This window comes from Microcaecilia unicolor, chromosome 2, assembly GCF_901765095.1.
Source record: "Microcaecilia unicolor chromosome 2, aMicUni1.1, whole genome shotgun sequence".
Taxonomy (NCBI): domain Eukaryota; kingdom Metazoa; phylum Chordata; class Amphibia; order Gymnophiona; family Siphonopidae; genus Microcaecilia; species Microcaecilia unicolor.
The window spans coordinates 441,029,949-441,054,994 of NC_044032.1; the positions used below are offsets into that span (position 1 = coordinate 441,029,949).

At 43.3% G+C, this 25,046-nt stretch overlaps 1 protein-coding gene across 4 annotated transcripts in view; it reads left to right on the forward strand.

Moving 5' to 3' along the window:
* Nucleotides 1-3,591: 3,591 nt before the first annotated feature.
* The window catches only part of LOXL3 (lysyl oxidase like 3), a 117,572-nt gene continuing 96,117 nt past the window's right edge, over nt 3,592-25,046 (forward strand). For 2 of the 4 annotated variants that reach the window (XM_030190868.1, XM_030190871.1), the window contains exons 1-2: nt 3,592-4,077; nt 22,077-22,393. In XM_030190868.1, coding sequence (XP_030046728.1) covers nt 22,093-22,393 — 301 coding nt within the window. In that variant the 5' untranslated portion in view covers nt 3,592-4,077; nt 22,077-22,092. Of the gene's footprint in view, nt 4,078-16,829; nt 16,849-22,074; nt 22,394-25,046 lie in introns of those variants that run through there. The other 2 variants (XM_030190869.1, XM_030190870.1) reach the window with 2 other exon arrangements.

A 25,046-nucleotide genomic window follows, 5' to 3' on the forward strand; every position in this document is an offset into this window, starting at 1 on the left:
GAAATTTCTGACTTTCAGCGATTTTTGAAACCAAAGACGTCCATGTCAAAAACATCCTAATGCAAGTCATTTGGGCATGGGAGGAGCCAGCAATTTTAGTGCACTGGGCCCCCTGACCTACCAGGAAACCAGCCGGGCACCCTAGGGGGCACTGCAGTGGACTTCATAAATTGCTTCCAGGTACATAGCTCCCTTACCTTATGTGCTGAGCCCCCTAAAATCCCCCCAAGCCCACTACCCACAACTGTACACTACCATAGACCTTACGGGTGAAGGGGGGCACCTAGATGTGGGTACAGTGGGTTTGTGGTGGGTTTTGGAGGGCTCGCTGTCTCCTCCACAAATGTAACAGGTAGGGGGGGTATGGGCCTGGGTCTGCCTGTCTGAAGTGCACTGCAGTACCCACTAAAACTGCTCCTAGGACCTGCATGTGCTTTGATGGACCTGAGTATGACATCTGAGGCTGGCATAGAGGCTGGCACGACATATTTTTAAACATATTTTTTGAGGGTGGGAGGGGGTTAGTGACCACTGGGGGAGTAATGGGAGGTCATCCCCGATTCCCTCTGGTGGTCATCTGGTCGTTTCGTGCACCTTTTGTGCCTTAGTTGTAATAAAAACACGTTCGGGTGAAAATGTCCAAGTGTTCGTCAGGGATGTCCTTGTTTTTTTTGATTATGGGTGAAGGACATCCAAGTTTTAGGCACGCACAAGTCCCGCCTTCGCTATGCCTCCAACACGCCCCCTTGAACTTTGGCTGTCCTTGCGACGGAGTGCAGTTGGAGACGTCCTAAATCGGGTTTCGATTATACCGATTTGGACGTCCCTGGGAGAAGGACATCCATCTTCCGATTTATGTCGAAAGATGGATGTTCTTCTCTTTCGAAAATTAGCCCAAAAGTCATCAGAAGACAAAAAAAGGGTCACCGAATATAGAACCAAAATAGTTCTATCCTTATATTTTTTGACATTGCACATTATTAAAATTAAGTCTTCCACGAGTTTTGGCCACAAAATGTAGCCTGCTTCAGGGACACTGATGGGATTTCTTTAACTCCCAGCTCTCCCGGTATTCTGATAGCAGTTATCAGAAAAATGATTTCAGTTTCATTTCACTCCACTCTATAAAGGCTCAAGTTTGTACGTATCATGGTTCATATCAGCTTTCATTACATCAATCCATCATTGGCATCTACTGCAAAACTTAAAAAAAAAATGTTATAAAAGAACAAACCAAAAGATCCAATGCCCATGAATCCCTTTGGTAAATGAATGCTGCCTAGGTAGGGATTTTCCTTCTGAAGGAAGGGACCATCATCTCCCTCAACTGCTTCCTGGTGTTACATCTACTACAGTACAGTCTCGATTATCTGACCTAAACTGGACTGACCCGTTGTTGGATGAGTGAAAAGTCAAATAATATGGAAAACAATGGTAACCCTTCAAACAGTGCATAAACAAAGACATATAATTCCTGATTTTCAAAAATTATCTTACCAAAAAGGGTTTCTTTAGACTAAAACAATTTAGAGCTGACGATGATGTATGTGTGTGTGTGGGGGGGGGGGGGGGGGGGGGCATCAGATACGCCAGATGTCATCACATATCAATGGGGGACATATATAACCAATGGTATAATTAAGTCTCACTTGTAACCAAATCCTATATATCACTCAATTATCTGTATGTTCTAGCATAAATTATAAATAATAGCCTTATTTATATATATTTTTTATATTTTTATGTGCTCATATAATGTTCTTAAGGACTGCCAAAGACCAAACTAGGTCTACATTATGTCCACAAGTTGTTGATCATCACACATAAATTTTTCTTTATATCACTTGGTGCTTTCCTTTAAATCAACCCTATTTTTAGATCAAATTGTGCTTATATAGGTCTAAAAATAGGGTTGATTTAAAGGAGAGCACCAAGTGATATAAAGAAAAAATTATGTGCGATGATCAACAGTTTGTGGACATAATGTAGACCTAGTTTGGTCTTTGGTAGTCTTTAACATTTTATATTTATAAAAATGCGTGGGATAAACATAAAGGAATCCTGTTCAGAAGGAATGGATCCTTAGAAGCTTAGTGGAGATTGGGTGGCAGAGCCGGTGGTGGGAGGTGGGGCTAGTGGTTGGGAGGCGGGGCTAGTGCTGGGCAGACTTCTACGGTCTGTGCCCTGAAAATGGCAGATAAGAAGAGATTTGTATTTTTCTTTCTTCTTTTTCTCTCCTGATGAAGTATGCGAAACAGTGGGAGTCCTAGTTCTGTCGAGATGAGAAATAGAGATGAGAAATAAGAGAGACTAGGAGTAACAACATTGATATTAATACAGCTATGGATGGATTCAAGAAAAAATACAAGTTGTGACTGAGTTTAAAAGCCCCGGTGGCAAAGCTAAGTACACGTGTATATATTATTTTTAACCTGGCTGCTATTTTTGCGAGCTTTGTGATTCAATACATAGAAGTACATTTTTGTCGTCTTGTCGTATAAGACCATTTGTAGAGTTTCATTGGTCTAATTAAAAGGATTTGGTGAGTGTTTGAACTAAGAACCCCGAAAAATTTAGGGGGTTTTCCATGAACCTAGACACTGCAGACTTTTCTCTCATGTTAAAGATAATTAGGAGAGTTTTTCTCTGTGGTGCCGGGTTGGTGGGGTAGCCAATGATGAATGTCAATTAGTGGTGTCCTAATAATAACATAATAGGTACCCTAGACTAATGAGGCTACATATTAATAAAAGATACTTTTTGTTCAAATACTTATTAAATCCTTTTAGATTTTTGAGCAATTGAATAATTTTCAAGTTTCAGATACAAATCAAGGTCATGTATACACATAGAGTAGCACATATGAGGTTATCTTGTTGGGCAGACTGGATGGACCGTACATGACTTTCTCTGCCGTCATCTACTATGTTACTATGAGCAAATAAAAATATAAAAAAATATATAAATAAGGCAATTATTTATAACTTTAATAATTGAGTGATATATGGGATTCGGTTACAAGTGAGATATGCCAGATGGTCAGATAAGTGAAGGTCAGATAATAGCGGGAAGGGAAATGGGACTTGATATACCATCTTTCTGAGGTTTTTGCAACTACATTCAAAGTGGTTTACATATATTCAGGTACTTATTTTGTACCAGGGGCAATGGAGGGTTAAGTGACTTGCCCAGAGTCACAAGGAGCTGCAGTGGCAGGAATCGAACTCAGTTCCCCAGGATCAAAGTCCACAGCATGAACCACTAGGCTACTCCTCTGCTCTACTGTACTAGTAATTAACATTTCTAGTGCATTACTAGGGCCAAATGTGCTGCTGTTACATGTAAATACATACAAATAATACAAGAGATCACACCCATGCTGTAATTAGCCAGCTGATAATCAGGGATGTTAGACAGAAGTGCCTCTGACAGATGTGCTCTCTCCCCTTAGCATGCCCCTCTTCCTTGCTTTCTGCTCCATGAGGTCATAACTTGGAGCAGCACAGCAGGACCATCTGGCTTAGAAATTTGGGAACCTCTGCACAGTCACAAATATTTGGGAAGTGGGAGGAGAAAAGCAAAGGCCAGAGAAGGTACGAGGAGAGGAGAGGCTAGGGAAGGGGTGAGGAGAGCGAGGCTGCTGGCTGAATCCTTCAAGGCTCTCTTTCATGCTACATCTCATGGATTAGGACTGATTGTGAGACAGGCTGCTGGCAGGAGGGGAAGCTCCTACCGGAGAAGCATCCAGACCCCATTGCAGATGGATGCCAGAACCTAGGACTGTTTGGCAAAGAAAGGTTCTCTCTCTCTCTCTCTCTCCCTGAGAGACTGGGGACTATCCGCTACAGAGCAACCACTCAACACTTCTTCTTTTTTTTAATTTTGCAAGAAAACCTTTTTTTTAAATTTCTTTCCTTTCAAAATAATGTACTTTATTTTTTCTCTTCAATTGCCTTGTTTGGAAAAGTAGACGCAAGAGAGAGAGAGAGATCATAAATCAGAGACAGCAAGAACACTTTAAATCTGAAGATTAAAGGATTTCAGAGGACCTCTTAAATCAAAGAAGAAAAAAAAAAGGTAAAATAACATTGTAAATGTGTAAAACAAGAAGAAAGTTGTTTTTGTCCCTCAGAGCTGTAGACTTCCCAGTGCTTAAATCAGCAACTTGTCATATTAATCTGAATCAGATGTGTAATGGAGTTTACCTCTGCTGCAGGAACTTACAGCACTGTGAAACTCTTTCATGGGAGCAAAAACTGCGGAAGCAAGAGGCAAGCCTGTATTTTACAGGCAGCAGCAATGCCTGTCATTTTCGGCACTGTGTTTATACTTGATGATTTGTCAGTTATTTAACCTATAATCCGGCTAGGAGGCTTATGTAAAATCAGAGTGTGTATGCCTGTGCATGTTTTTACATAACTGTGGATCATCATCAACCCAGAGAACCTCAGAATCTGATTTAAAAGAATTGAAATAAGCGTCTGATCTTTGGAAATGCTTCAGAGCAGAAGTTTTTAGACTCAGTTATCAGTTGGATGGAGCTTCATGGTCATATGTGGGTCAGTACTGAAAGGGATTTATATGTTCAGCAGTCACCAGTAGATATATAAATCCCCTAAACATGAATTTTCAGTGATTCTGTGGGGGCAACTGGTCACCCAGTATCCCGTGAACCTCACATTTACACTCCCACGGTTACACCAGTCATAGAGCTGGTGTAATTGCAATCACATAGATATGCATAACTTATAGGATTCTAAAACTTATGCGTATAAGTGGGAGACACACCCATTGCCCACTCATGGTCCGCCCATGTGTACAACCCCTTGCATTTTTGCGCTGTGCCGCTTACACACACCTTTACAGAATAACACTTAGGCACGCTGGTATCGCTTATGTACCTAAGTGTGCACTTAACCGTGAAAGTGCTAGAGTTTGATAAATTTACACATGTAAGGGGCATGTCAATGCAGGCGTCTAGTTATAGAATTGCCCTTTAGCCCCCAGTTCTATGAATGTAATCGCCATTTGATTATAGAATACTAGCACTTACACGTGTGAATGGCCTTTTCAAGTGTGTAACTGCTATGTGTGTGCACCAGGGGTGGACTGACCCATTGGGGATATCCTGAAAACCCCGACTGGCTGGGTGTGCCCCGAGGACTGGGTTGAAAACCTCTGCTGTAAAGGCTGCCCTAAATTAAACTGCTTAACTATCTGTGCAGTGGCTGAATATTGTTGCTATACATATAACTGCCAGCAGCGAGCGCTGTCCACATATATTCAGCACCACTGCCCATCCAGGTTTGACTATTGGCTCAGTGGTGTTTAGAATAAGAACTGTAGGTGCAACATCCTTTATGCTTGGCAACCTTTATTCTGAGGGTCTTTGTATTGCTCGGGCCTTAGAAGGTTTCTAGAGATAAGTTCACGTCTCCTTTTGCCTTACTATGAGAAAGTTTGGGAAAAAAGTAGTTTGCTTCTATAGCAGCTGAACCAAATTCTGCATTTATTCAGTGAGAGGGAACTAGGCTGAAAAAGGGGCTGGTGGAGGTGAAAATAGACCTGAGTTTTTTCCCAATTCACCAAAAGAAAAATCACCATACTGAGAAAGAACAGTTATTGCCATCCTCAGTGGAACTGCTGAAGTAGGGTTTGCAACATCACCAGCAGATTCATCCAAGCCTTCAGACCTAACTGTTCTCATTTAGAAATGCCACCCACACAGATTTCAGTTTAAAAAAAAAGACCTATTATGCTCCAGACATTTATTATTTCCCAGAATAATAAACATTGTTTTGTAACAAGGAATACATTATTTTCCAGTGGGGAATATTTTTTTTTTTTTCAAATCTCATCAAAGCCTGTAAATACTGAGAAGTCTACAACCCCAGAGTTTGCTAGACAGGAGAGCAACATGCATGCTTTTCAAATTTTCTTAGTATCAGAAAAGTTCATAAATAAAATAAACTCAAGCAATTAGAATCATAATAATAAGCATCCTTAGTTCATTGATAAAGAGAACTCATATAGCTTTGCTAAAGATACTTGTACGAGAAGGAAATTTAGTTAAATAGCCTTCTGTCAATCAGTAAAGTATGAAACTATCAAAATTTCTACCCACTTTTTACTAGTGCTTTTGTGGTCTTGAGGGGGTTAAGATCTAGTGATTGTTACTTGTAGTTCTGGCCAGTCCTCATTATATGTTATATGCGAGTTTGACCTGGGTTGTTGGATGTGTTCCTGCCTCCACTACTGTCCTCCTAAAGGAAAGTGAATACCTAAGATCTGATTTGACATCAGATTTGAGCTCAGAAAATCATGTTGGTGGGAAAGAAAGAGAGCCTCAGAAAGTATTTAAAGTAGGTGGGCAGGCAGTAACACAGAGCCTCATTCAGTAAGGGGATTCTGCTAAGGATGGGTGAATGTTTTCTTTTCAGGTTAGATCCCTGACTTTTGCCATTTTGTGCTGCTCACACAGCTCTACTAAATGCACCTTAGTCCTGACCTACAGAGTCTAGCGCTGCTACAATACTGTGAACCAGCATCTAGCTGGGATTGTGAAGGCCTCATACTGACCTACAGTAGCTGTGCTCCTCCAGCAGTTGGATATGCACCTTGCTTAATGTCCTTTTTCTGAACACTTCCCCTGTATTGAGTACTGAGACCCTCCAGCTCTCACAGCTCACCTGCTCAATCTTGCTGTGCAGCACCTCCTGCTGGTTTAAAGCTCAGATACAAAGGAGAGGGACCCCAAAAGCACAAGAGTCAAAGCAGACAAACATAAAAGCACAAGGAGCCTTCAAAAATGGGGGTGTCTCAGTTTCACTTTATTCAACAGACCTAACATGGTCTGTGTTTCGGCAACTATAGCCTGCATCAGGGGTCTATTGATGGTATCAAATTTAAAATTTTCTCAGCGTTCGCTTTTGGCGGCATATGGTGTGAGTTTACTGTGGGCAGCACTCTTCAATTTCAGGTTTTGTCAATGTGCTTTTTAGGTCAGCCATATTCTATCCAGTTTTTAGCAGATTTGTCTTTTTTAAGATGAAGCTGTTCCCTGCCCCCCCCCCCCCCCCCCCATCAGATAGTTTTTGTACGTCAATCGCTTTGGAATTTCATACCATCAGTAGACCCCTGATGCAGGCTATAGTTGCCGAAACACGGATCGGGTCAGGTCTGTTGAATAAAGTGAAACTGAGACGTTCCCATTTTTGAAGGCTCCTTTTTGTTTGTTTGGTTTAAAGCTCAGATCAATTCTCAGCTCCACCAATACAGCTCCTTAAACTTCAGTTCCTCTTACACTGTGTAGCTCCTACACACAGTGCTGGCTTTTATAAACTCCTGGCAAAGGAGGTACTGTGGAAGTAAATGGAGTCTTACCAGGTTGCTATTGATTGCCTGTAGTTTAGAGTGGAGGGGTAGCCTAGTGGTTAGTGCAGTGGACTTTGATCCTGGGAAACTGAGTTTGATTCCCACTGCAGCTCCTTGTGACTCTGGGCAAGTCACTTAACCCTCCATTGCCCCTGGTACAAAATAAGCACCTGAATATATGTAAACCACTTTGAATGTAGTTGCAGAAACCTCAGAAAGGTAGTATATCAGGTCTCATTTCCCTTTCCCTTAATCCTGATTGCAGCATCCCTGCTTATTCTGGGGTTGGATTTTCATATAGCTCTGCTAGTGGAAACATTAAACTTGCACTGTTTTTTAACAACAAAAAGCAATTCAACTTACAGGTTTATAGATAAGCAAGAAAAATGGGACTCTTCTACATAAAATCATTGCAAAATATAACACACATAAAAATGCCAGGGTCTAAGGGCCCATACAGGGCAGCTAAACCATAGGGTAGACCAGGTGGTCACCTAGAGTAGCAAAGAGCAGTAGCTGCAGAAGAACAGATCCTGAGAGCCACAACTATGAGTTTTCAAAAAGCAAACTACCCAGGTAAATAGTCATTGATCCTTGTAAATGGCTTATGGAACTTGCCCTCATGGGGGATAAGTTCATAACAGGATGTCAATGTGAAATGTCCAAAACGGTCCCTATTTTATAAACATAGGCTCATATACCTTTATAAAATAGATTTGTGCAATGACCCCTTTCAGCACACAAATCCTCCCACATGTATTTACACCGGCTCCAAAAAGAGTGTAAAATGCGCATGTTCTGTCCATTTACAGTATATGAGTATTTTATGAAATACGTGCATACATTGTAACTCTGCTCCAATTCTGCCCAGGCTATGCACCTTGGAAGACCTAAACTATGCCCCGCTATGCTTTTATTGTCTTATTGTTAACTGCTTTGGACCCTATTGTAGGGGATTAAGCAGTCTCTAAATACTAAGATTAAGATTATATATAGTTTATTTTATTTTATTTACAGCATTTGTATCCCACATTTTCCCACCTATTTGCAGGCTCAATATGGCTTACACTATGCCGTAATGGCGATCGCCATTCCGGAGTGAGAAATACAGAGTATTGTAGCATTAAGTACAGGAAATATAGGATAAGTTATATCTACAGTTCACTTCAGGCATTAAGGATCAGAGTAGATGTACAAAAACATTCAACAGTATTCATGTGAATAAGTAAACCAATAAAAAGAGTTCAATGTTAACCTGAATTGGTAAGGTTTTGATGTATAGGGGTAGTTCTCTACAGGTCTCCTAAAGTCAGCCGTTGGGGTGATGTATGCTAAGCATGAATTCTGTATCAGCAATTATGTGTGTAAATGCCATTATAGGATACTAGTGCAAGTCTGCCATTATGCACCTAATTTTAGTCCTGAGCACTTAGGTGTCAGCCTCTGAGCTGGCATTAACTGCTATCAATTATCTGTGTAACTGGTAGTACTTTATAACTTGGGTGCATAAGTGCTAGGCCCAGCCCAGACCCTCCCCCCTTGTCTTTCCCAGATCCATGCCCCCCCTTTGCTGTTGCATACTAAAGATTTTGCGTGCTCAATTTGTAGAATCCTGACTAAGGGCAGTTTTGCACATAACTGCAACTTAATGCCAATTAACACCAAGTATAGTCAATTATAGAGGCCATTAGCACCGAACCAGTGCCCGCATTTGCTAGCACAGAATAGTCAGAGGGCCCTCACCTTGGAAAACAGCGAGCGCAGAAAGGAACCGGAAGGAACCGCATGCAAATACCGCATGCAAATGTAGGCAGAAAGATGTAAATGAGGTAATCTCCTATTCCCGTCCGATGATCAGAGAGCAGCATGCCTCAAAAGGGTCCTCCTACTGCTGTAACCCCTATCCCAGCTCGGAGCTGGCTTTAGAGTGTCTGAGGTACTCAAGCAGATCTTCACCTTCCTCCTGAGATCAACAGATAGTAACATAGTAGATGATGGCAGAAAAAGACCTGCACGGTCCACCCAGTCTGCCCAACAAGATAAACTCACATGTGCCATTTTTTGTGTATACGTTACCTTGATTTGTACCTGTCTTTTTCAGGGCACAGATCGTATAAGTCTGCCCAGCACTATCCCCACCTCCCAACCACCAGCCCCGCCTCCCACCACCAGCTCTGGCACAGACCGTATAAGTCTGCCCAACACTATCCCCACCTCCCAACCACCAGCCCTGCCTCCCACCACCGGCTAAGCTTCTGGGGATCCCTTCCTTCTGAGCAGGATTCCTTTATGTTTATCCCACGCATGTTTGAATTCTGTTACGGTTTTCCTCTCCACCACCTCCCGCGGGAGGGCATTCCAAGCATCCACCACTCTCTCCGTGAAAAAATACTTCCTGACATTTTTCTTGAGTCTGCCCCCCTTCAATCTCATTTCATGTCCTCTTGTTCTACCGCCTTCCCATCTCTGGAAAAGGTTCGTTTGTGGATTCATACCTTTCAAATATTTGAACGTCTGTATCATATCACCCCTGTTTCTCCTTTCCTCCAGGGTATACATGTTTACGTCAACAAGTCTCTCCTCATACATCTTGTAACGCAAATCCCATACCATTCTCGTAGCTTTCCTTTGCACCGCTTCCATTTTTTTAACATCCTTCACAAGATACGGCCTCCAAAACTGAACACAATACTCCAGGTGGGGCCTTACCAACGTCTTATACAGGGGTATTAAAACCTCTTTTCTTCTGCTGGTCACACCTCTCTCTACACAGCCTAGCAATCTTCTAGCTATGGCCACCGCCTTGTCACACTGTTTCGTCCCCTTCAGGTCCTCAGATACTATCACCCCAAGATCCCTCTCCCCGTCCATACCTTTCAGACTCTCACCACCTAACACATACGTCTCCCATGGATTTCTACTCCCTAAGTGCATCACTTTGCATTTCTTCGAATTGAATTTTAATTGCCAAACCTTAGACCATTCTTCTAGCTTCCGCAGATCTGTTTTCATGCTTTCCACTCCCTCCGGAGTGTCCACTCTGTTGCAAATCTTGGTGTCATCCGCAAAAAGGCAAACTTTACCTTCTAACCCTTCGGCAATATCACTCACAAATATATTGAATAGAATTGGCCCCAGCACCGATCCCTGAGGCACTCCACTACTCACCTTTCTCTCCTCCGAGCGAACTCCATTTACCACCACCCTCTGGCGTCTGCCCGTTAACCAGTTCCTAATCCAGTTCACCACTTCGGGTCCTATCTTCAGCCCGTCTAGTTTATTCAAGAGCCTCCTGTGGGGAACCTTGTCAAAAGCTTTACTGAAATCTAAGTAGATTATGTCCATAGCACGTCCTTGATTTAATTCTCCCAGTCACCCAGTCAAAGAATTCAATGAGATTTGTTTGGCACGATTTCCCTTTGGTAAAACCATGTTGTCGTGGATCTTGCAACTTATTTGCTTCCAAGAAATTCACTATCCTTTCCTTCAGCATCGCTTCCATTACTTTTCCAATAATTGAAGTGAGGCTTACCGGCCTGTAGTTTCCAGCTTCTTCCCTATCACCACTTTTGAGAAGAGGGACCACCTCCGCCGTTCTCCAATCCCATGGAACCTCTCCCGTCTGCAAGGATTTATTAAACAAATCTTTAAGAGGACCCGCCAGAACCTCTCTGAGCTCCCTCAATATCCTGGGGTGGATCCCATCTGGTCCCACTGCTTTGTCCACCTTTAGATTTTTAAGTTGTTCATACACACTCTCTTCCGTGAATGGTGCTATATCCACTTCATTCTCACATGTACTTTTGCCAGTCCATTGCGGTCCTGCTCCAGGATTTTCTTCTGTGAAAACAGAACAAAAGTATCTATTTAGCAAATTTGCTAACAACAGATGGATCTCTATCGGCATTGCTTCTGCTGTTTGAGGCTTGTGGTGTGTGTCTTGGGGCTGAGGCGGGCCATGTCCTTCTGTCTGGCCACGATTTTACTGGGCATCGAATTGTCTTGTTCTTGTTCTCCAAAGAACCCTACACTGGACAGAGCATGCTTTGGGCTCCCTAATCTCAGGCGGCAGAGAGGGAAGAGAGAGAGAGAGAGAGAGATGTTAGATTTGAGGGTGGAGGAAAGGGAGGGAGGGATGCTGGAAAATGGGGGAGGGAGGAAGGGAACAGAGAGGGAGAGATGTTGGACCATGGGGTGAGAGGGGAGGACAGCAGGCAAGAAAGAGGGAGAGATGCTGGACCACAAGTGGAGAGAGAAGAAGAGATGCTGGACCTTGGAGGGGTTGGCTGGAGGGAAGCCAAATGGGATTGGAAGATGCTGGGGGTGGAGAGAAAGGGAAATACCAGACTATAAAGGTGGAGAGATAGTGAGTAGATGTTGTGCAACAAGGGTGGAGAGGGGAGATACTGGGAATGGTGGAATCATGGGAGAGGTTATGGGGGTTGTCAAGAAAATGAGTGAGAGAAGCAGGGTCAGCGTTAGGGGGTGGCTAGCAGGGCAGTTGCCCTGAGACCCCATACTGCAAGGGGTTCCCAAGCCTGATTCTTGCTGAAGGAGGCATAGGTTGAAGGCTAACTTTGGGGCTCCCTTCCTAGCTTCTGCCCTGGGCTTCTGAATGTCTAACACCAGCCCTGGAAAGGATAGTGAGTACAGAGTATAGAAATGTGGTAATGGGGGAGGAGATGAAAGAAGGGAATAGAAGACTGAAAAAAGAGTGAGATGGAAAAAGGGAGAGTCGGGGGTGTGGGAAAAGAAGGTGATGGAAAATTGATAGATAGGTGAAAAGTAAAAAGAAGATTGAAGACTGACAGACAGGCAGAAAAGAAAAAAGGGAGGAAACAGGATGTTGAGCTTGATGGAACTTTGGTCTGTCCCAGTATGGCAATACTTATGTACTTAAAGAGCTAAAAAGGAAAGATCAATATGTCAGAGACAAGTGTAGTAAGGCAATAGAACAAGACAGGAAGAGATTGGAGAGAGAATAACAAAAAAAATGAACAGCAGCCACTGGGGAGAGAATTAGCAGAAGACAGAAAAGCAGAAACGAGAAATTGGGACCAACATGATAGAAAAGTAAAATATCCTCACAACAAATGTAGAAAAAAGTGTTTTATTTTGAATTTATTAACTGGAATATGTTAGCTTTGGGACATGTGCATCACAGATGAATTTGTATTGTGTTTAGTACAAGAGGAAAAGCTTTTCTGTTTGTATTTTTTCAGTGTTTCTTTATATTTCTATTTCTAATTTGTGATCCCTTATTCTATATTTGGTGAAGGTCTATCTGTGTTTTATTCAGTGGCGTAGCTACGTGGGGCCAGGGGGGCCTGGGCCTCTGTAGATTTGGCCCTGGACCCCCTGCTGATGACCCTCTCGACTCCCCCCTCCCGCTGCCAACCCGCCGTCGCCTGCCTTTGCTGGTGGGGGACCCCAACCCCCGCCAGCCGAGGTCCTCTTCTTCTCGCAAAAGGATTCTACCTTCTGTTTCTGATGTCCTGGTTGGCAGATTGGCAGCAGGAGGGGGGTTGAGAGGGTCATCGGCAGGGGGGGCAAAGTTGGTGGCAGCGGCGGGGTCGGCAATGGCAGGGGGGGGGGTGTCAGCAATAGCGGAGGGGGTCGGCGGTGCCGGGGAGGGGGATAAAATGTGCCCCCTCACCTCGGGCTCTGGACCCCCCCTCCCGCCGAAGTCTGGCTATGCCCCTGGTTTCATTTGCGAAGAAGTCATTTAAAATTGTATTATGTGTGGTAGTAAAGGCAGGTGAGAAGATCACGGGGATCCTCTTTAATTTCTGTCCTGTGCCCCAGCATGTCTAACATTGGACCTGGGTAAATACAATAAACAAATCTGTCCTAGGAGAAGGAGAGGGAATTAGGACAATTTCCCTGAATCAGTCCTGCTGCAGTAGCTCTGCCCTCAGCATCTCTTCCTGTTTCAGACCACCATCAGGTCCATGATGATGAGTTCTGCTACTTATTTATGTCTAGCTCGTGCTTTTTCATGGGAAATTCAAGTATAGTGTTTCTCTGTCCCCAAAGGCAGTACAAGCTTAAGAGCCTATATGTTAATGTGTGCTAATGTAATTTAGTGCATATTAAACAACAGAAGCTCATATGGATGTTAACATGTCAGCTAGTAAATAAGGCCCTAGGTTTCTATGTAGAGTGTCAACAAGATGACCTTGAACACCTCTAGTTTTGATTGGCAGATGGCCCAAGGAGGGCCTCATGGCTCTTAACCTCTGGGGATCCCTTCCTGCTCTTCTATACTGCCCTGCTCTGATAGATTTGACCCCACACTCCTCTAGGATCATCCCTGCATTCAACATAATATCAAAACAAACACTGACATCACAGAAGATAGCTGCACTGGTCAATACAACAATGTAGTACAACACAACCAGATTCACTCATAGCAACATAGTAAATGACAGCAGACAAAGACCGATTGTTCCATTCAGGCTGCCCAGCTCTCTTCCACTCTAATTTCCTATCACTTTGAGTAAATAAGTTCATAATTACCCATACTTAAACTAATAGTAGCTCTCAGTTTTGTCCCTGTCTGCTCTCTGTGTCTCCATTACATGCTGCCCTTTCCAGGCATAATCCAAGGAATAATAAGATCTAGTGAGTGTTGTCCAGACATCCCCATGTGCATTGATGTCATGGTTCGAACCATGGCTATTCTGTATGGTTTACCGCATCCTTCTTGGAAGTGTGATGCAGCTGTACAGCTGATGTTAAGCTCGTTTCAGACGTATGAACACTTCTAAGTATAAATTCATTATTTCATTTATATTTCCTGTGTGCTTCATGGTTTTATTAGAAGTATGTTCAAAGTCATGGGAATTCTGATGGCATGAGAGAACTCCCAGACTTGATTTCTGAACTGGAGCCTGGAAATTCCACTGGAGAGTCTGCAAATTCCTGAGGTTTCCTCAGAGCACTCACTATACTCAGTTCCTTTCTTTTAACTCTTGTAGCAATCTGTTTGCTTGCTTTATACATAAGGTTAATCATGTTTTTAAAAACCATTTCTTTTTAAACATTGGCTCGGGTCCTAAGCAGCACAGGAGAGCATTTTGTGCCCTAATGCCTTTTAGTCATGGAATGAATGTTGCTGAATGTTTTATTTTTCTCTGTATGCACACAGTTTGGTCTCCTGGCATAATTTTGTAGGAAATGGTGAGTGAGTGCAAGCTACAGGGGAGCTCAGAGCTGGCTTTAAGATTCTGATGCCCGCAGACAAGACTAAGCAGCAGTTCCTGGGAGGGAGGGGAGTCAGAAATACAAATGATTGAGAGCTAGAAGAGGAGGACCATAGCAGGGGTGTAGCCAGACCTTAACGTTTGGGGGGTCCATAGCCCAAAGTGTATGTATGTGGGGGCACAGTTTGGCCTGCTTCCCTGCTGCAACCCCTGCCCCACCACAACCCCACATACCTTGGCTGGCGGGGGTCCCCAATCTCCGCCAGCTAAAGCCTTTCTCCAGCACTGCTCTCTGCGCATTGCCTGCTCTGCTTCAACTCATGTCACATGCATACTTGATTTTAGTGAAACTGGGTATGCGCAAAGTTGCAAAATTGTCGGCCACCTGCACCTTGGGGCTCAACCTCTGGGGAACAGCGGTTATCACAGGTGAAGTATGAGGGTTGCCTGACCACCAAGTCAGGATGAGGACTTCTCCAGGTGCAACTCGGCATAAGGACTCACGAGTCTGATAGATGAGGAGATGGGTTAGTGAGTAAAAATAAATCCCCCAAGCTGATATTTTGATGCAATCTTCCTCTGCCTAGGGGAGTTCCTAGTTTCTGTAGTCTCCCTAGTCATCAGTCATTGTAGCTTTGGCATGAAAAGTATGTGGCACATGCTGGAGATTGTGTAAAGACCCATTTTTTCAGGCTCATCTTTGGTAATCCCTCTGGAAGTGACTCAGTTTTGGTAGCATTCTTCATAGTAACATAGTAGATGATGGCAGAGAAAGACCTGCACGGTCCATCCAGTCTGCCCAACAAGATAAACTCATGTGCTACTTTTTGTGTATACCTGACCTTGATTAGTATCTGCCATTTTCACGGCACAGAACGGCATTCTTCTGTCAAGATACTGTCATTCTCTTATTCTCTTTTTAAGAGTGAATTTTATTTTGTCGTGTAAATGTTTGTTTTATTATTTAGCTGTTCTTTCTGCTATTTTCTTATCAGTGTTGTGAATTATCTTGTCTCTTGTAAATTATGCTTATTGTGACCCATTTAGCACTAAATAAAATTGGATGGTGATTAATGTGTAAATACAATACGGTACAACTGCCATACAGTGCTTGGAAGACTCTGGCAAGCCGAAGAAGGAAGGAACATTTTTGCTAAAACGACGAGGTTAATGCAGAAAGGGATATTAATTGTGGACTGTCCAACTCACATTTTAAACAATTGTGTCCATCATAGAGCAGATGCTGTGGATGTGGACAATGAAAGCATTCTCCTGACAATGTACAATTACTCGTCTACACTGTGTGAACTGAGATCCTGAAAGGATACTGGAAATTTGTGGATGTTGAATAAAAAATTTCCAGATTGAAATCTTTCTACGTTTTCCAAAGCAAGCCAACTACTCTGCTCAAGAAATGTTGATGATGGCTTCTTTGAGAGGTACCCATAAGGGGATCCCTTGGTCCAGCTTACTAATATTGTGCTTTCACCAAAATCAATAGGAATATGTCCATATCCCTTAAAGGTACTGAAGCAAGACTCCCCCTGCTGGTGGTGCCATAGGGAGCCTCGTGCACTGCATGATAGCCCAAGAGCTGTCAGATGTGCCCTCTTATCATGTGAAAAAAGGATGGAGGTTATACTGGATTGAGCTTTAAAAAAACCCACCATCATATTGATAAGACAAAACATTTTCTGGATTTATATAATTCAAGGATCATCTTAATAAATAGATTAATCTGCTGAAAGCATTGCATTTGTGCTTGGGTATCTCACTGCTCCAATGTAGGCCCTGTGGAAATAATTTCTAATTAGAAATGTGTCCAAGAAGTCTGGGACTGGAGACAGTGTGCATGGCGTGAGGGCCTGTTCTGTCTCCATTTCTCTACTTGAGAGTTTATGCGGTGTGAGCACAGTTTTGAATGAAAGCTTCCATCGGATGACTTGTTCCTCCCCCTTCCTCTGCCTCCATGGCCAGGCACACAGAGATGCTCATTCTACTAGTTATAGCGTTGAAAAAAGTTTACTCTGGCAAAGCCTCAGACTTTCCCACAAACTCTCTCCCTTTCTATAGGAATGCACCAAAACATCTCAGTGATGCTGGAAAAAGCTCAGTGGCCACCTCAAATTATTATGCTGACGTGTATAGGTAGAATGAGCAATGCAAATGGTACAAGAACAGAATAAGGAAAAGGGATTGGAGAGGAGAGAAAATAGTTAAAGAATAAGAAGAATAATCTTATCTGGCAGTTTTTCTCTTGTGGTTTCAGGTTAGTTGTGATCCTGGTACAAGGATTGATGGTAAAAACATGCTCAGCTGCAATTCTTATTTTCATTATCTACTAAATTCTGCATATTTCTTTTAATTTCAGGTTTTGTCCTTTCCTTTTCTTCATTAAATAGCATCTCTATTTGGATTGGGACGGTTGAGTCAAGGTGGTAATGGCTGCTGAATTGTGAACGTTCTCGCTTTGCTGCTGTTTCATTTTTCCTTTCTGTTCTTTCCATGGGCAAAAAGAAGGGTAAGCCACAGACGAGTGGTGTTCTCATTCGCGAAGAGTCATCCTTATAGAGGGCTGGGACTGGGAGCTCTGTATATATTCTAGTTCGAAGAAGCTATATTGGGTTCTTTTGATAAAGCATCTATATATTTAACCGCTGATGCAGGCAAGCCACAGAAACATGTTAGGCTGAGTGAATACTGATACATGAGAAAAGACTGGACCAGAAGAAGTCGTTTCGTGAGAGTATCTCTCCGTTTGATATTGTACAAAGGGATAACACGGTGGTGTAGCATATTGCTTCCAGCCCATAGCCGTGCGCTTTCTGCTACACTTCATGACCCCTGACGCAGGCACTGTGCGCCGAAACACGGACTGTGTCGGGTCCATTCTAGGATTGTTTCATCTATATATTTGATTAAAATTCTTATCCCCTTTTTTGAAGGCTCCCAGTCCAGTAAGCAGAACAGCACATCACAGTGCTCGTGAGTAAAAAGTTTCAAACAACTACAAAATCACTTCTAAAGGGGGTATATGCTACCTTCAGCACAAGAAACAGGATATTTTTTAAATATTGCCCTTCTGTTATAGAAGCAGATATCCTCACTATCCTGTGCTCATGGTCTTGTGTCCATAGAAACTCTTCCCTGATATCCTCTAGCCAAGACTTAAGCAAAACGAGACCTTTCTGCCTTCCAGCAAGAGCTGCACAATATGAGGAGCCTGTTCAATCAAACACAGTCAGCTGTGAAAAGCAAAATTCATCTATCACAGACCAAGAGTCTATTTACAGCAGCTTGTGAAGAAGGTCAACCTTTGACTTAAAGCCCTCTAGGTGCCCAACCCCAAATACCTAAAATGCACCACAGTAGCCAGCTTGGATTCCAAAACAGATCATTCCATATATCTTTGATAACCAGCTACAAGCTTGTTCTCTGCACAAGGCGACTTGGTATGCAGATAGCATAGACACCCACTTAAGCTTCTGTCTCTGAATGAATAGGTACTATTACTAAAGTATGCAAGATATACATTTAGTCTCTAAGGGGGTGGAAGAGTAGGTGGTTAGAGCAGAAGGCTGATAACTAGGGAAGGCAGGAGGGCTCAAATCCCACTGACTTCCCTTGTGACCTTGGGCAATTCAGTTTACTGTCCATTGCCTCAGGTACAAAACAAGATTTTGTGCCCTCTGGGGATAAGGAAATACCTGGTATGCCTGAATATAACTAGCCTTGAAAAGGGGTGAGATAAATATAAATAAATTAGCAAGCAGAAAAAAGGAAGAAAGATGGGGAACCCATGATGATGAAGTGCAGAGAGAGCACAGGGGATAGTAGCTGACTTAGGGATGCAGGAAACAAAATGCACTGTAGAATCTTTATGGATAGAAGTTCCATATATGAAGGTAAAGAGAACACCATGAGGGTATACTACCATCCACCTGGCCAGAATGGACAGACAGATGATGAAATGATAACTGAAATTAAGGAAGCTAACATATTTGTGACCGTCTGTGGAGAGGATCGTATTTGATAACATAGTATATTGGGTGATTTCAGTTACTCCAGGACTGACTGGGAAAATGTCATATCAGGACATACTAGAGATGTAAAGTTTCTAGATGAAATAAATGACAGTTTTATGGAGCAGCTGGTTCAGGAATCAACAAGAGGGGAGCTATTTTAGAGCTAGTCCTTAATGGAACACAGGGTTTGATGCAAGAGAAAATGGTAATGGAGCTATTGGGCAACAGTGATCATAAGATGACACTAAGGAAATCTACTGCATCAATATTTAACTTTCAAAAGGGTGACAAACTGGAAGAAATTAGAGTTTAGTTCATTAAATAATGGCAACACTTGGAAATCAGTAATCTGTGTGTGCAGTAAAGGAATCACATTGATCTAGCTGGTGCAAAGTTTTTGATCAAAGTATGTGTGACAAGTTTTTAGTTTCTCATCCATTTGTTGTACTTTTACCCCTAATGCAGCCTTGATTGGAGAAACATAGCCATGTTGGGTGTGAATATTTAGACTACTCCAAATGTTGGGTAGGAGAATGGGAAAGAAAACTGTAGGGATGGTGAAAGGATGGTACCAACATTTATTTATGTATCAAATTTGTATCCCATATTATCCACACAATCTAAATGAATTACAATGAATATACATAAATCTTATAAAATAAAAGTAAAATTATACAAACAAACACAACTGACTAAAACCAAATGTTCTAATACCAACAATAAAAAATTTAACTAGTTATCTATCTGTATAACTACAACAATGCCATTAACAAAGGGACCCTTTTACTAAAGGGTTGCTGCACAGTAAATCAGAACTACTGCAGGCCTAACTTGGCCTCTGGCAGTAGTTCCACCCCCAGCATGCGGCATTTCCAGTGCTACTGGAAATTCCAGAAAATTGGAATAAGAACCATAATCTAAAAGAAATTAAGCTGCTTTTTTTAATAGAAAAATGCGCTCAAAGCAGTGATCAGCATATTTTAAAATTAAAAATCACATATAAAAAGTGATAAAATAATGAAAACCAAATAAACAGCAGATAAGATTAAAAATAATGCCCTGTATAAAAATTTCAAATTAATATAAAACATAAACAAATTAAACTCGGGCACTGTCATTCACTGGCATATTGATGCTAGTACTTGGAAAGGTGGCAATGGATCTGAATCTGATCTCCAGGTTTCAGTTTTCATTGTTCTGAACACAGTGCAATATGGGTTGATTGTTTTGTTTTCTTTTGCTTCAAATGCAATAAAAAGTTCAATGGCAGGAGGCAGAAACTTGTTGTAAGTTATACTTGATGTACCCATTAGACTATGATTGGAGGAGATGTCCTTGTTCTTGTTCTTTTTGGATTTGTTGATCCTGATTACCCTGTCACATTATTGTATATTGTTTTGACACTGATTGTTTTTACACTTGACCATTACAATAAAATTAAAAAAAAATAGAAGTCCGTCATGAGTAACTGGCTCTTAAATCAAGGTTGAGATTGATATTCAATTAAACTGGGCAGGAGAGGCTTCTGCTCAATTATATCGCACTGACTGGACAGAACTGGGATGTTCAGAAGCCCATATCTTGAATAGGGTGTGATTCTCTATAGGTTGCCTAGTTAGATGCATGGAGGTTGTGTACTAGGGGATAGATTCTAGAAATGGCACCTAAAAAAATTGGCCCTGAAAAAATAGCACATAGCGCTATTCTATAAGCCATGCTTAAAGTTAGGCCTGGTTTATAAAATAGTGCTTAGCGCTGGAAACCACAACTACATTCAGGCATGATCATTTACACCAAATGAAAACCTGGTCTAAATCCCTGTGCGTAAATTAGGCACGGATCCCGCTAATTCTATAACAATCTGCATAATTTTTAGTAACACCCCAAACCCACCCATGCTCCTCCCATGGCCACTTCCCCTTTTTTAGATCCACATACTAGAATTTACATGCACCTCTGTATAGAATACGTCTAAAAGATGCGCGCATAAATTCTAATTGCCAATTTGTGCCAATAATTGCTTGTTATTGACAATTATCAGCACTGATTGGCTTGTTAATCAAGTTAGGTAAGAAAATTGGACGTGCATCCAAATTTACGCACGCAACTCAAAGTGCCTTATATAGAATCCGGGGCTAAGCGTGGATTCTGTGTCAGTAATTGCACATACAGTTGCCACTATAGAATACTAGCCTAAAGCTACAGTTGTATGTCTATCTATAGGCACCAGCACTTACACTAGCTCAATGGCTGATGTAACTGTAGGCAGTTAGAGGCGTAACTGCTAATATTGTATAAATTGCATGTGCTATGGCTAGGCCCACCCCTGACCCTCCCCCATGCCCCTCCCAGGTCCATGCCCTCTTGCAATTGTGTGTGATAGATTTTGCACCTGCAATTTATAGAATACTGACTGACAGTTACATGCATAACTGCTAAATTAGTGCCAATTTGTGGCTAATTAAAATATTAAGTTACAGAGGAAGTTAACCTTATTCTATAACTTGTGCGCACAACTGTGTAAAATTGGACATGCAAATCTATAGAATTAGGAGGTTAGTGCCATTGAGTATCTAGGCAGGCCGCAGTGACACTCTCTGACTAGTGCCACGACAGTCATGGGTGGAGTCAGATGTCATCCAAGTCAGGTATACTATCAGGTTAGTATAGGACAGCAAAAGGCTGTCCTAAATTAAACAGGGAACTATCTGGATTATTGCCTCTGAATTAGAGGTGTGGCCAGGATTCAGTTTTTGGAGTGCCAAAGAGTGGACTGGGGGGGGGGGGGGGGGGGGGAACGTGTGGCAAGGCATTATATCTCTACCCTCCCATATAAGCCAAGTAAATAAATTTTACCTTTGCTGGTGGAGATGTCCAGTCCCTACCAGTTTATGAGATCCACTGCCTGGAATTACATTAGCGCTGCTTCAGCAGTGAACAAATTGGCCGCCTCCTTTCCAGCCGCTCCCTTGCGCATGCTCAGTTCATATGTGAGCTGAACATGTGCGAGGAGTACCTGTGTCAGCGACTGGAAAGGAGGCCACCAACTTCTTTGCTGCTGAGGCAGCACCAGGCCCCCAAGGCTCCCTCCTGTTGCTATGCCACTCTTCTGAATATCAGCAGTACCCGAGTAATTCCTGGCGGACGCTCTAGACTACTACTACTATTTATCATTTCTATAGCACTACAAGGCATACGCAGCGCTGTACACCATACACAAAAAAGACAGTCCCTGTTCAAAGAGCTTACAATCTAGATAACCTGGATATTCAGTGCTGATACCTGCATAGGGTCGGAACTGAATATTGGGGCATAATTCAGCTGATGGTGCCAGCATATAAAGAAATACTGACCACAGCTGGCTGAAGTTACTGTAGGTTGTTTTCCAGCCTAACAGCTGTAAAAGGTGATTTGGACCTTGCTATGTTTTAACAACCTGAAAACCCTTCCATTTCACTTTTTTTTTTGACAGTGCAGTTGCTGCAGACATGAAGATACTTTGGACAGAGCTCCTTACAGCCCTATGCAGTGTTTGGTTCTGGGTAGGTTTTGCTCAGCAGACAACTCCAGCCCCAACCAGGCAGACACAGGGCAGCAAACTGAAGTTCCGGCTAGCTGGATATCCTCGGAAGCACAACGAAGGGCGGATCGAAGTGTTCTACAATGAGGAATGGGGTACCATCTGTGATGACGATTTCACCCTGGAGAATGCCCATGTGCTTTGTCGTCATCTTGGATTTGTGTCTGCCACCGGCTGGGCACACAGTGCCAAGTATGGCAAAGGAGTGGGTAAGACCTAACTGTAATATGTTTTGATTTTTGAAGTTAGTCCAGCATCAACCAATCAAAAGCCTCATTCACAAACTATTACATGGGTCTCCTGTGGTTGACTAGCTTCATATTCAGCATCATGCTGTCATGTTGCATTGCTTGGGGAAAATCATCATTTTTCTGTTAAGGCCCTGGTTTAATCTTAATTTTCCCAATTGCTTCCCCCTTTATGCTTCTGTTTAGTATTCATTGCGTCTAACAGTGTCTTTTGAGTAGTTCTAATCAGGGCTTTTTTTGAGGGGGTACTTGGGGGTACTGAGTACCGGCACCTTTTCCACTGTCTGCTAAACTTGACCCATGGTTCTGGTATTTTAATGAAAGCACTCAGGTTCTGCATACAAAATCTGCCTTGTCATAGATTCTATGACTGGTTTCAGGGCTCCTGGCTATCGTGGGGTGAGTCCCTCAATTATCACTCCACCCCTGAAGGGCGGCCTGGCATTTGAGTACCGGCACCTTTTTTGCTAGACTAAATGCACTGGTTCTAATTTTACCATTACTCATGAATCCTTATCGCTTGTTGCAAAACACAACTAACAAAAGCTACCTTAGGCCCTGATAATCAGAAGCAAACCAAGGTGCTAGAGGCCAGTGGTGCTGTACTAGCGCCCATGTTTACTCCTGCTCGATGATCAGGGCTAGTGAGTGTGTGTAACAATGCGCTTACCAGCTCTGAATGCAATGAGCATCCAAATGCATGCTAAAAAGGGCATTACCTATTCTTCCCCAGTGCTCAGTGGGCAGTGTGCCAAACATCTCCCACAGCAAACCCTATGCTAGCTCAGAGCTGGCATTAGGGTTTGCAGAGCATTTGGGAGGAATGGGGAGCCCTGTCAAGCATGCATTTGAATGGTTGCAGGCCCCCCCATAGGCCCCCTAACCCCAGTTTTCCCTGGTGACCCAATGGCCTTCTCCCTCCTCCTGAACAAGAGGGGGCTGGAGGTTCAGCAGACTTCTAACCCCCCCTACATGAGGGAAGGTATATATGGTAGGGAAGCCATCCCAGGATACACTGGACAGGGCAGGGCGCTGCCGTTTTGAAGGCAGCACTGGAAGAGGAGGGGGTGCTACTCCCTCCCCCCAACACGGAGGTACGGGGGCGGGTCAGCTGATAGACCACCAGGACGGGTGGGAGGTTATCTTGGCTTCCCACTTGGGCCACTAAGGATGTTTTTTGGGTGTGGTGGGGGGGTAGAGGGACTGGAGATTCACAGGATCTCCAGCCCCCATGCCCTCATGTCCGAGGGCTGGGGGTCCACTGGACCCCCTTCCCCATGTCACTGTCCTGGGGGGGTGTGGGGGCTTGGGGGCACTAGACCACCAGGGCCTTGCTGTTGGAGGGGGGTCCAGAGCTCCTGACAGCTCAGACCTGTCAAACAAGTGTGGGAGGATTGTGCCCGAGTGCATCCTCAGGCACAATCCTCCTGCACAGTACTTCTCTAATCAGAGCAATAACATGCTTAAATTTGCATGTTACTAGCTCTGATCATAGGAGCGGTATAGCCTCGCACTATTCCAGCGCTAATTTTAGAGCGCTATTCAGAATAGCACGGGGCTTCTGATCATCGGCACCTTAGTGGCTTGGCTTGTCTGTCCCACTGCCAGCATTTAAGGGCCTTTGTACTAGAAGAGAATTAAAACAGTGCAACTTTAGTGAGGGAAAAATCCCCACAGTATCCCAAGGGATTTATTAGCCTGCACACCTGAGTATTATAGGGCAAACATCTTGTAAAGGAGACAACCAAACCCCCTTAGAAAAAAAAAAAAAGAATCTGCCTCCTCTCCCTCCCCTATTTTTTGAACAAATCTTTGGTGGACTACTGAGATGGAATACAAAATTACCCCTCTGCCTGATCCCCCTTCTTTTCAGCAAACCTTCTATACCTCCTTGTGAATGCCTTCCCTCCATTCCACACTTACTTTCTGGTGTTCCCTGGTTGTGCAGAGGGGAGAGGGTTAAGGAACGAACCATCCATTCCTGCCATAGTGCAGCATTCTTCAAAATAGTGCCATGTGACGTCTAGTGGCATATTATTATGTACAGCAAGGGGTCAGTATGACAAATAAGGGAGCACAGTGACCCATAGCAATAACCCACTATGGACTTAGTTAAAGGAAGGGAAATGGGGGTCATCCTGTTACCTTCACGCTACTTGTTCACCCTTTAAGAAGCTCTCTAGGTGCACTGATCACATGCTAGGGAGCTGATGCTCCTGGGCAGTGGTGTGCTGGAGCAGGCTCTCACAGGCTTGCAAGAGCCGGTTGTTAAGTTTTTAAGAATTTGGGGAGCCGGTTGTTAAAGTAGGGCCCTCCATGGCTACTTTAACAACTGGCTCCCAAAATGTGGGCTTGGGCCCCCTGCTGAATTATCTTTTACTTTGCTGGTGGGGATGCTGAGCCCTGTCAGCCAAGTAAATAGACTACTGCTGCTCCCCGCTCCTTGTTAGCAGGCTGGGACTTCTCGAGCATGTGAGAGAAGTTCCAGCATGCTGCTCAGAGCAAGACGTTGGGAGTGGTGGCAGTTCATTTAGTGGCTGCCAGCAAAGGTATGCCTAGTGTGCCCTCACGAAGGGAGGAAGGAGAGAGAGGCAAGTGTTGCTCCCCCCCCCCC